General features: G+C 33.6%; 1 protein-coding gene across 3 annotated transcripts in view; it reads right to left on the reverse strand.

Annotated features, from left to right (window-relative positions):
- The window catches only part of LOC119255187 (receptor tyrosine-protein kinase erbB-4), a 964,561-nt gene that overhangs the window by 246,978 nt on the left and 704,037 nt on the right, over positions 1-13,546 (reverse strand). For all 3 annotated transcript variants that reach the window (XM_054700043.1, XM_054700042.1, XM_054700041.1), the window contains exons 13-15: positions 11,604-11,736; positions 6,549-6,642; positions 684-838 (exon numbers count right to left, since the gene is read on the reverse strand). In XM_054700043.1, the coding sequence (XP_054556018.1) occupies positions 684-838; positions 6,549-6,642; positions 11,604-11,736 (382 nt within the window). The remainder of the gene's footprint in view (positions 1-683; positions 839-6,548; positions 6,643-11,603; positions 11,737-13,546) is intronic.

The following is a 13,546-nucleotide window of genomic DNA, read 5'->3' on the forward strand; positions in this document are numbered from 1 at the left end:
ATATCAAAGGCAATCTAATTGACATTCATTTTACAATGCATCCATTTGAAAAACAGGAAAATGCATACCCATCTTTGAATTGCCCTATAATAAAGAAAGAAATCCAAGTTATAGTTAACGAGGAATAAAATTACTTTCATAAAATGTGCTTGAAATTGTATTAATATACATGTTACTACTTTTATGTTTTTCTACCATCACTATTTTTGCTTATGGTTTGCTGGAAAAGTGATCCAAGGCACAATTTATCAAACAGAAATATCCTAACTGTAAGCTGCTGTAACAAAGAAACAGAAACAGAAAATCTTAGACTTTTAAGCACAAATCTCAGATATATGACTACCTTTTTGTCTATCTGCTATCTTCAATCTCCAGTAAAAGCTGGAAGACTTTCTACACTCTATAAAAAGTATACTTGACTTTAGCTTCATACAGGTGTCAATAAAATAGTTACAGGGAAATGTTAAACAAATATTTTAAAAGCTATAAATTTGATTTCTTAAACCATTGTCCCAGAAAGGATTTACTTTAATATCAACCTGCTAAAGGTAAAGACAAAAAAACTTTTGTATTATACATTATATTATACATCCAGTAGACAGCATCAGGGAAAGGATAAAGATACATGGTTCCCCTTTGACTGGCAGTGTAGACCTGAGTCTGTAGCCAGCTAGGATGCTTACCCTTGGGTGCAGTTTGGATGGCATGGGTGGCACTCCCGATCCTGATCAGCATACTTGAAAATGAAACTGTTAGCTCCCTGTAGGCCGTCTGGACATTTTTCCACACAGTTCGGGCCATCCTTAAAATGGGAGCACTTTGTACAGTTGTCAGGGCCCTGATGTGGGAAAACAAAGTAAAACAAAATAGAGAAAAGTGGGTGCCATTTATTCTATAATGTAGTCATGTGATTTAGCTGGATTTTATGTAGCTCAAATGGGATGTAGCTATGCATTCTGCAAAACTGATCCAATGGCTTTTCCAGAAGGACATCAATATATTATTTTTTCCATTTATTCCTGCTGATATTAGAGAGCAGCAATATTTGGTAACAATACATTTTCCTGAGGGGTATTTCATCACAATAAGAATATGTGACTATTCTTACTAAAAAAGGAGAAGGATATGATAGAAATTAGGTCATCTTGGATTTCATATAAAAGTGAGATGTAAACTTTCCTTTGGTTGTAAATGTCTAAACAATAAATTTTAAAATTTATTATAGTTAAATCATCAGGAAATAGGCAGCTGAGGCAAATAAAGGTTAACTTCTGGCTTTATTACCCATTTCAAATCAGCTTCTGATACTGCTAAAGATTGTATCAGCTCAATTTACAAGGATTTTAGTAAATCACAGAACAATACTGAAAGTCACATAAGGCACATTCTGATAAGAAAATATAAAAAATTTCATAATAATAGAGTAGGTACTTATAAAAAAATGTAGAAAATTATCCAGGAATGAAGGTGATATAAATATGAACATGAAAAAATTAATAAAACTTAATCCATATAATTATTTATAATATATAATCATTTTCTAATACGCAGAATGTTAATAAGCAATAATAATATGCAAATATAGTTAAATGTCAACAGTAAAAATTTAAAACTTATAGTTCTAACATTTTTATTTGTTGGTGGAAATAAGCTTGTAAGAAATGATAAAAAATATATCCTCACATTAAAAAAATTGAGAACATTTTATAAAGAATGCTATCTTGATAAATGATGCCCTAATTTTCAGACAACATCTGTTTTGAACAAAGGCATTGCATGCTTGAAATTTACTTTTCCTTTTCTGAACATCATATTGTCATAGTGACCCTTCTCTTTGGTCACTCTTCCCCAGAATTTCTTTCCCTGACCAATTTCTCTCCCAAATCTGTCTATGTCTGTAAGGATTAGTCCATTCATGGAGATGTATTACATCACTCTACAGTGATAAACCAAAAGCAGATAGACATTGCAAGTTGGTGATACATGACATCAAAAAAATGAAGAAATAAATAATGTTTTAAAATGTAAAGATAGAGTCTGGTAATGAAGAATTGCAATGTAAAGTAGAAAAAGTAATCAGGAAGAGGTTTCTAGAAATCCTGAGACTGGTGAGATTCAATCAAGCACCTGTCTTTCACTATTTTGATATGAAACTTAGAGCCTAAAAAAATTATCCTATGAAACCTCATCCCTATTCAGTCTGAAGAGTTTGCTATTGGCAACTTCTCATTTTCTACCAAAAAAGAATACTTTACATGCTTCCAATTTTAACACCTGCTCATGGGTACTTAGGCACGTAATGCTGTCTATTATACAAAATCATTTGCTGTGAAAGTATGCTCAGTGGCATGACTTATTGTACAAGACAAGAGACATGCTGATGGCTTCTTGCAGAACAAGAATAAAATTTACTATGAGTAAATTAGGCAGTTAGAGTCAGAATTAGGAATTAGCAGTCATTTTTCTATAAAACTCTTGAAATATAAAATAATGTCCAAATAAAATCAGAAGATATAAAAATCATGAAACTAAAATTAATATTTCCTCTGTAAGTGTACTTTAATAAGCCAAATTATTTTTGTGCTTCCTTTTATTTTTAAGATTTATTTATCTTTGCAAGCACTGGGGTATAGGCCAGAGGCGTGGGAGGGTGAGAGAATTCACCAGAGACAGAGAAGGGAGCAGAACAAGCAGAAGGACTGAAATACACTGCTGAGGGGAGCAGCATGCAAGACAGAAGAGGTCTGCCGCGCCATGTGGGACTCTCCCTGGCCAGCCCGGAATCGAAACATCGAACCGGTGCTGCAGAGGCTGTGGACAGCTTCACAGTGCTGCGATCAACTCACGGAGCGGGTTTAAAGCATCTCTGTCTGACTGCATTATCTTGATAGGGACCTAATGTCCTAAGCTGACATGATAAAAGAATTCCTTGACAAATCCCAAAAGCAATGCAATGTACTGATTCTCGATTTCATTTCCATAATAAAGAGATTTAAAGAAATAATTGTGTGTCTAATGCTCACTCCTCTATAATTACATTCCTGAAGCTTTTAAGAACTTGGTCAAGTGAGTGAACTAATAAGTGCAATAATAGAAAGCACAGGTAAAGGCAATATTCTTTATCTCTGATTGTAAGCTACCTTAGAACTCAATAACTTAGACAGATTACTAAAAGACTAAATCCTGACAGAAACACTGCATATTTTTTCACAGTGACAATTGGTGTTTTTATATGGTAGTTACTCCAAGAGACAGACAGCTATTCACCAGTATCCAACTCTCTTCTATTTCTAGCTGCATAGAAATCTGTAATTCCCTTTCCCCTAGAGGTGAGGTCTGTCTTTGAACAATGAAATTAGAAAGAAGAAATGTATGAGACTGCCAGGGCTAACCTCTCCAGCCTTCTCGCTCCCTGCTGCCATGATGTGGGGATCCCCCACAGAAGTGGAGGTGCCATAAATTCAAACCATCCTGGAATCCTGGATCAGCAGAAGGACAAATCTGCGTTAGAACTTGCAGTGCTCTTTATGTAAAAAGAATTCAAACCTTTTTCTGTAAGCTGCTGCAATATGGAGGCTTTTATGGCAACACAACCTCTATTAATCTGACATTAACAGCTGCTTTAGCTTTTACAAAAATGTATTTTTAAAAGTTTTGAAATCATTTCCCTTCCCCTGTTTCTTCTCTTCTGCTTGTATTTTGGTTTCCTCCAACAGTCTATGATTCCCCTTACTTTTATTCTCTTATCAGGAGTAGTAAAAGTGAGGCATAATAGATAAAATTATTTGAAAATAAAAACAAAAAACAAAACAAGAATGTAATCAAGAAGACCAAGTGCCAACAGACAAGAATATAGAAAGTGGAGAATTGCTTCATTTCAAATATATCCCTCTCAAGATTATTCTGGATTTCTGTCACATTTAAATAGGATAATACCATCCTGTTTTACATACAGCTGACATATTCCCAGAAAGCATCTCATGCTTATTACATTACAGATATTGTTGCCAGGGCAGGGGAGGGGGGGATGAAATGAAAAGAGTGTGAAATTTGGAGTCAGAATTTCTGTGGCTGAGTTCCAGCTCCATACCTCACAGTCCTGAGGACTTCTAGAGTAACTTTCAAATCATATAGGTTTATTTCTTTATATTTTAAAAGAAAATGTGATATCAGTCTTTAAATGTAACAGTGTCTATTAATAGGGAAACATGAACAGTATGGAAAATGTGACCAATAGAATAAATCATAAGATGAGATATGGGAATTCCAACTGGCTTTATGACTGTCTCCTTTGCCAGTGTCTCAGAGCAGCAGAACGTGACACTTTAGTGCTATTTCCCTGCCACGTGGCACTGAAAACCACCTCTTTCTCTACCTGAGATAATCAATATGTGGTCCATAAACAGGGTAAAAAAGAGAGAAAGAGGGAGGAAGGGAAGGAGAGAAAAGAGGGAAGGAAATGAAAGCAAGCAGTCACTTAATGGGAACAAAGTTTGGGTTATAGTTTGAGCTCAGTCTTACCAGTTTTTGAGATACCATAATCTAAAATACATCATATTTCTATCTTTTTAAATTTCAAGTCTTACTAATCAAAGAATCTAGTTCAGTCTTCTTGATCTCATGCACTGACCTTCCACACACACCTGATTCAGCTTAACTAAGAATTCTCTTATTTTGACTTGCCGCCCTCTCTAATCTCTAGACATACTAATTCACAATTTAGTTCTCTGTAGTTATTTTACATATATAACTGGACAGTGCTGTCATTACAGAATTAAAATGTGTTTATTGGAAACCTGTTTTTATTCTTTTTCAGTTATCAAATAATTTTGAGAACTAAGTTTAATGTGTATTTTTATAAACTTTCTAGGGACAGAGGGATGAAAAAATAAACCTGACAAACCTATAAACTAAACATTTAATAAACTGGTTATTCACGAGCATAATTCTGTACCACAGGAGACACATGAGGAATGGAAAGAAGATGGGATTGTTTTTCAGTCAGCCTTGTTCAGAGGGGTGGTCAACTATTTTATTCTTCTAATTAGACATTTCAGAGTCTCCATTACTCTGAAAGAGATTTTGACTGATGGTTAGGAATATACCTAAGCATTTGATTTTAAAAAATGTCTTTCTTAGCTTAACTTGCTTCAGCAACCTGCTACAGAATTTAACTTCCCTGCATTCTTGACATCCTCTATAGACTCCACATTACTCACGCTGTAGATTAAATGCATTTTCCATTTCTGTCCTTAGTGGAGAAAGGAAATAGCTGCATATGCCCTTTACATACTTACTTGGAGATCATTACATATTAAATTGTCTTTTAGACTTTGAGTCTTCAAGCCAAATGATACTTCTTTTTCTCTCAGGTCTGATTTTCCAAGCTTAATCATCCTTGTGGTAGTCCTCTGAACTGTCCACGTTTCCATATCCTTCTTTAGACGAAGTTCCAGAACGGCTCATTGGGGCCTAATAGAAGTTTGGAGGGCTCAATGATATTTTTTTCTAAGCTAATTAAGTGCTGAATATGCACTATGGTAAAAAAAATTAATAGTTTTTAAATTTCAAATTAATTCTTATGTAGCATTGTTGAGCTCTTGTTAAACCCAAATGTCGGTCCCCAAGTTATCTACCAAGAGATGACTCAATACACAAATAGGCTGGAAATTTGTCTAAAGAAGGATGAATATGACAATTTGGAATGATAAACTCATACTGACCTATTGTCAGGAGAAAGCCTGAATGATGGAAGCGAAAGGGAGGTCTAAAAAATAATTATCATTTTCTTTGAAAGGCTAACTCAGAACTATATGCTTGTCAATTTGTTCATAAGAACTTTCCTGATCCTATACTCCTATCTTCAGTTCTCCTAGCTCAGTTTTTCTCTTTGTTGCAGTATTTATCACAATGCTTTAGTTTTTAGCCTGAGAGTACTTGCCTTCCTCTGTCTTTCAACTTCCCTTCAAATTTCCATAATAGTTAAATGACTAAACACAGATATGAACACGTTACAGTTTACCTCAAACACAATATGAACTTTCACATTTGAATATCTTTACATGTTTCCTCATTCAAGATTCTTCTTCAAAGCATAGCTCAAACATCACTTCTCTATGGCCTTCCTGGGGTGACCCAACATCCATCCCAAAGACATATTTAGTTTCTCCCTCACTTGTGTTCCTGTAAACATTTATACATATTTATATTTTATCAAGAATTTTCTTCAATTGAATTACTTGTGTAATTCTTTTCTCAACACTGTTCAAACTTCAAAGTAAACTTCTTAACTCCTTTTTAAAATATGTCATTTAAAAATATATATTTCTTAAATATGTATTTCTTAAATATAAAAGTAAGTAATCAAATTTTAACATATTTTATCTCTACTACTAAGCTGTAGCCTCTTGAAGTCCGAATATCAAACACAACCCCCTCATGGTATGCTATAAATACCTAGTGAATGGATGGATAAATAATAGAACAATGACAACAAACATTCATACATGGAAATAAGTCAGTAAGGTGACAGATGTCTATGGGCTTACCGGTCCATGGCATGTGAGGAGACCATCCTCCATCTTCTCACACTGGGGGTCACACTCTACACAGATGGAGCCATTCTCAAACTCCCGAAATTCACTGTGAAAACATCAGCTACATGAGGCGGTGTAAGCAAACAAGCTGTCAACTTAACAAATGAAGCAACATCTGCTAAAAGTCCTATTGGCAGAGTATTTTCTAGAGTTTGTTTCTCTATATGCCAGAAGCATCAGAATCATTCCCTGTACATTAAGGAATAAGTTCTCCATTAGGGGAGAAGATAAACTGCAGCCAGATGGCTCAGCTTGCCCTCCACTGGGTTCAACGATAGACTCATTCAGGAAACCTCTCTCTTGTGAGATATTCTAGCAATTGAAAAAAAAAAAGTATGACTCTTCTGATGACACAGCAGAAGTATTTTTATCTTTTTGAGTAAGGCTATGCCTGTTTGTCTCTCTATAAAATTTTACTCTTTGTTGAAGCTTTATTTTTTAAACTCTGAAAGAACTATTGTATTTTTCTTGTTGCTAAGTTACATGAATGTTCCCCATCCTTGTCCTTCAAATCCCAAAACTCTTCAATTTATTTTTGGTGAAACTTCAAAAAATGCTTTGATTTTTTTCTTCTTTTGAAATATCTGCCTTGGAGAATTAGAGAAAATATCTTTTTTTGGCAGATTTTATTTTCTTGATTTATTGATTTAATGTCACATCTTTTTTAGTTTAAATTTTATTTGAAGAACTTTATGTGGTATAAACTTGAAACCAGTTAGTGTTAACATTCTATAGCTTTCTAATTAAATCTGGGATGATTATAATCCCTTCAAACAACCTTTAATTTTTAGCTATATGAGTATTAAATGCTATCTGTACATAAGTTCTCCAATCAAAATCTACTGTAAAATTTACATTTAAATAATTGCATATCAACAATCTATGTTTAAATCAGCCACTGCCACTAAGCTACAAGAAGTTGAGGTACTGGGTAAAGACAATTTAGAGCATCAGTTGTGAATTGCTAACAAAATTTGACTAAATATTTATAGCTGCTTTATTATGTTGTGCCTTTGTATTATAATCTACCATTCCAAACTAATAACATAGGAAACATGGCAATTATGGACTAATTGGGTGATAAATTCAAAGTTATTTTTCCCTGGAGTGAAATATTCAGTTATGTTTTCAGAGTGGACAAGCTCATTTGGTTACTGTACACCCTATATAAATGCCAGAAGTCAAAAAATGGTTATTCTGTTCTCTTAGTTAGACTAAACTATATCTATTCCAAGGTAAAATAATTGCATATGGTTTTTCTAATGAATAGCATAAATTGACATGTTAGTTATGTTTGGATGTAATATCTAGTTACACAATTTTGCATTTTTAAAAAGAGGTGCTGATTAGCTATGAATTAAACTTTTTGTGAAATTTCTGGGTTTAAAATCTCAAGTACATAAAATCAGATTTTTTTTTTTTTGCATGTTTCATCAACATAGGAGGAGAGCTTCAGGATATCAAGATCAAAATGACCTGGTATTTGGGATGGGGGAGAAGGGCAAAAGAGAAATTATAAAGAGAAACAAAAGCATTATCAGTATAAGAAATTATATGATAATAAGAACAAACCTATGAATGTTAGCAAACCACTGGTTCAGAAAACAGTTTCTTGGGTGACTAAAGGGTCTGGCACTAAGTGAAGGTTTTATATTCTATGGTACTAAAACATAGGTCATGCTTCTAACTTTCTTTTCTAAAACCTCTAATCCCCCCAGAGTTGGGGAGTATAATGAGTATGTGATAATAAATCATGTAGACCAGCTAGTCACCTTTTATACATTTATTCCTTAAATTTCCATTTGTATAGCTTCTGAATTTCTTCCTTGCTGTATCAGGACAGTTCTCAGCAGTTTCTGTCACTTCTCCTTACTGCTACTGTCTCCATTATTATTCTTCCCCTGGTCCCTATTGACATTACCAGAAATTCCCTTCTATGTGAATCCGACCTAACAAATCAGTCTGTTGAGCCTAAGCTTTGCATACTGGGCTTTTTGTCATTTGATTTTGCTGCTGTATATTTCTCATACTTATGATGTGTGTGTACTACCTGATCAAGAGTAAATGCTTTGTGGGCCTCCCCGGTGGCGCAGCGGTTGAGCGCTCGGTTGCGAAGCTGCCTGCAGCCTCTGCAGCGCCGGTTCAATCCCCGGCTGCCCCCGGCCACCAGAGGAGGGTCCCACATGGTGCGCAGACCTCTCCTGCCACCCGCTGCTCCCCTCAGCAGTGTACTTCAGTCCTTCTGCCTGCTCTGCTCCCCACTCTGGCTCTGGTGAATTCTCTCACCCTCTTGCGCTTCTGACTGTACCCAGTGCATGTATAAACAAAACAAACAAACAAATATAATAAATAAATAAATAAAAACATGCCTCTATAAAAAAAAAAAAGAGTAAATGCTTTGCAATCAAGTCCTTAACAAATTTAAATACCAGAACCAACACTAGCCATTAGGTCCCTTAACTTCCCTAGGTCATTTTCCTAAACATCTTTAAAAAATGTAAACTCTTGTTTCAATGAGATTGTGATTTTTAAATGTAAAAATGCCAATCAAGAGCTCAGACAGGTACTCATTCATATTTCTTTATTGTTTTTAAAGTTTCAAGAGTTTAATGTGTTGTCAGATAAGAAAAAGTTTAGGATTCCACCGCAATGAGCTTTCTGTTTCACTTTGATTGCATGTACATTGTAGTTACAAGTTGCCAAAATATGGTGATTTCTATGATCTAGATTTGAGTGCTCACAGTCAGGAATTAACTATTTTCTTTATCCTCCTCAAGTAGTTCTCTTTTTAGGATTTCTTCTCTTATAAAAGTCATACTTAATTACATACATTTCATATATATATTTCATGTATGTGTATATATATCATATGTATATATATAATATAGATTTCATATGTTAGCTTTTGATTTTGGTAAATACTATGTTTCTATTTCTTTGCTGCAGTAAAAGTAATTATTCTACTTAACCATTTAATCAGCTCAGATTAATAGACACAAAAGGAAATTATGGTAATTTTAATAGTAGAAACTCTAGAAAAACCTTATCATGCATTTTTTCCTATGATGATCACAATCACAAAGCTGAAACCATTATTATTCTCATTTTCCACATAAGAAAGCTGGCCAGAATGGCTATTTGTTCAAAAGTGGGACATTTCAACTAGAAAGTGCTGGAGTTCAGACTTGAGTCCAATCCTCCTTAAAGGGCATCTTAACCACCAGGTAATGTTGGAAGAAATTAGTCAATACTACAAGACTGAAGGTGGGGCAATCTATTACTGGGCAGGAAGGAATTAGGTCAGAGTTTTATAAGATAACTTTATTTATATTCTTTCAAACTAACCCTGTGCATATGATTTTCTAGGGTACCACTCATGCTGCAAAATAGATGAGACATTTTATATTTATTACATTGATTTAATGTTTACATTTCATTTAAATGTTGAACTTTCAAAAAACAAATTGTTAGGTTACTGATATTTTTTCTTTGCTTAGCTGTTACTACTTTGCAGAAGGAGAGGATGGAGCAAGGATCCAAACATTTAGTCATTCTTATATTTCTAACCAATTAAAAAAGTCTGATATTGAAGAAAAACAGTGGTATCTAAAGAAGAAACAGGAGGAAAACCAAATGCCCTGTATTCTAGTGTTAGCTTAGTCCTTCTACAGTATTATGATTTCAACCAAAACTTAGTTACACTTCTGAATTTATAAGCTGCTGTTGTTAGGTAAAATGATTTCTAGAATCCACTCCCTATTTAAACTTGCAAATTCATATTCAGTAAACTTTTCACGAGGCATCCCCTTAATGGAATTAAAGTCTATTAGTTTCATTTTAATGAAATCTTGCTACACACACAACAGGTATATATTGATTTGAGTTATTCTACATAAGAAAATGTTATTTCATAATAATGTAAAGATGTCAGATACAATTCAATGCAATAAGCAGCACATAATTTGCTATTCATTAGCAAATTTATAGCTGACTGTATCCTATAAAATTACTAGTTGATTTTTTTAAAAAAAACTATTAAATTCTTTCTTAGTTTATATACTTAAACACTAGTATGTTTATTTCCCCCCTAAATTTCTGGGAGGGAATTCATCTTGGTCATCTCTCAAAGAAGGAACATGTTAATATCATTATGATTTATAGATTTTTATTTTTCTGCAGTAAAATGCAAAAATATAATGTTACCTAGAGTCATGAATACACTGGTTAAAATTATACAATTCATGAGGGAGAAGAAATAAAATAATTTCAAAACTATACTATTAGAAAACTGCTAAAAATCCTTTCAGCAGTAATATAAGAAAATTTAACTTAGGGACAGCACTAAAAGATGTATTATCACACTAATGAAGGACAACCATGATGCATGAAATGGTATGTTATGATAAAGTGATTTTATGAGTATATGAAATGTCAGGCAACAAGGTATATACTAGATTTTATTGTTGCCAATGTGATTATCATAATAGCAGAAGGAATTTAAAAGACCTGATTTAAAATATTGTCAGGTTGTCTTCAGTGTCAGAACACTTTAAAAAACCTTCAACTAGCAACTATGAAAGTAGTTTTTCCATAGAGCTAAGCAGTTGTCAGAGACATAGAAATCTCTGTCACATCTATTATACACAGCTCTCCCAAAATAAAAAGTTATATTGTATAGTAATTATACATGAAAAATGAATGGGAAAGTGAGAAAAAAAAGATTATGGACATGTGAGGGAAGATTAGCTATAATTTTATAATTCCTATAATGAATTAAGAATTGCTTGTTTTGGTTACACATTTTTAAACATTAAAAAAATAAATAAAATTATTCCCCCTTCAAAATAATTTTTCTATAGGCATCTCCTCTATGCAATAAGAGTTCTCCTTAAATGCCTGGCCAGTGTACACATTCTGAAATTGTACCAATTTCTTGTAATTTTTAGATCTGAACCAATCCGTACCTCAAAGCTCATGAGGTAAAGATGGCGTTGTAAGATGCCTTACCCATCATAGAGGTTACAAGACTCAATGCAGATCCTCCCTCTGCTGAAACGACGGCAGGACAAGCATTGGTCTGGCCCAGGTCCCCAACAACCATCACTCGAACAGAGATGGTTGCATACCATTCCTTCAGCAGCTGAAAAACATCAAAATCAAGAGGAAATAAAGCAGAAGGTTGTCAGAATTCGACATTTTACTCTGACTCTTTCTAAGTCCAGCTATTTCTAAAGGATTTTGTTGAACAGGATCTGTGACAGACAACTTTGGTTACCTGAGCAGCCACCACATAGCCTCCACCCCACATCTTCCATATTGCACAAATCACTCATTCTTTTTATATAGCACTACTGAATTTTTAATAAGACTAAACAAACCTCAGATATCTATATCAAAATTGTAGGAGGAAGTTAACCTTCCAGGTAAGGTAAGGAACAAGCCATAACTTTCCCAATCCTTTTCTCTACCAATACACCAGAAATTTTCCTTCAATTCTATATGAGAAATTCATGAAAAAGTAGAACAAATGATATTCATGAAAATTTATGTATGAAAAGAAGGAGAGAAAAAATTATATGGAAGGTAAGAAGGGGAGAACGAAATGGGAATGAAATGTAGGTTTCCTAATAGACCTCCACTGAAGTATGACTAAGCTACCTTCATATTTAGTTTGAGTGGCACTTGTAATGAAACAATGTTAAGGGTCGTCTTAGTGGCCACCGCATCCTTGAATGCAATACGGGGTCATTCCTTCCTTACTCTTGGACTCTGAAATGCTGTTAGAAATGGTACACGTTAAGCAAATAGTTCATATCTTTTATAAAGCTCACTTTGACAAAACTGTAGTGCAATAATTTTAATAAATATTTGGATTTGAGGACTGCATTGTAGGTTGTTGAATATCACAGAACCAATGTATTAAGAGAAATGTTAAAAATGCCAATCCTATAAAAATATAGTGGATTTTGTTAATTTAAAAAAAAGCTTTTGAAAAGCATTTTGAAAGAAATGTTAAACTAGTTGTGGTGACTATAAGATAGCATAGAAAATTAAGTAGTCGTAGTAGTTATTAATCGTATCTCTATTCTTTTTTTGGTGGTGTTGTTGATGGGAGAGAGCCAAAAAATTGGGGCTCGTCTTTTAAAATTGTCACTTAAAGTTTACCATCTCTATTTCTTTTTATACTATTTAATATTATTTATAGTGATTACATTATCATTCATACTAAATATCATATTTTTAGTGAAGGAATACTAGATGTTGAAGAAGGGCCTACAAAGACTTCAAATATTTTTCTGGGTATCATAGCTAAGAAAGCTTAGGTTTTCTCCCATGCTTTTTTCGCAAATTATATCAATAGTAAAAGTATTTTCCTGTTAGATAGGATTGTCCCTCTTTTCAAATATAATATTAATTATTTCAGGTAACTTAAAAAGTTTACAGATTTTACTTAATTGTGATTCTAACTCTGAAAAATGTATTAAAACAAAATATCATATATTGTAATCACATTTTCCCTTCCTAAATGGAAGCTTTTCTTTCCAAAAGTTGACTAATTTGATGTTATACTTGGGAACGGCTAGCTGACGGTTCATCTGTTATACTGATTTTGAACTAATAACAAGTCATTTCCTTCTGATTCATTCATAATATAGTGAAAGGGGGCTCTCTCACTGTACAAAAGAAATGTAACCAGACTTGGAATTTAACATAGGTCTCATATTACTAAATCCCTATATGTATAAGATCTGCCACTAATTTATAAAACTGTAAGGAGAAGAAAGATCAAGATGATTGAAAATAAATGTGTAAGATCATATTATATAGAGAAAATAGTCAAGAAGCAACAAAAGATCAATAACATGAATAAATATAAAATATAAAGCACAATTTATAAATATCCAGTCATTTTAAGGTTTTTAACAGAGTGTTTCATGTTCCAAAAACAC

This window comes from Talpa occidentalis, unplaced genomic scaffold, assembly GCF_014898055.3.
Source record: "Talpa occidentalis isolate TD23 unplaced genomic scaffold, MPIMG_talOcc4v2.1 talOcc4.3, whole genome shotgun sequence".
In the NCBI taxonomy this organism is placed as follows: Eukaryota; Metazoa; Chordata; class Mammalia; order Eulipotyphla; family Talpidae; genus Talpa; species Talpa occidentalis.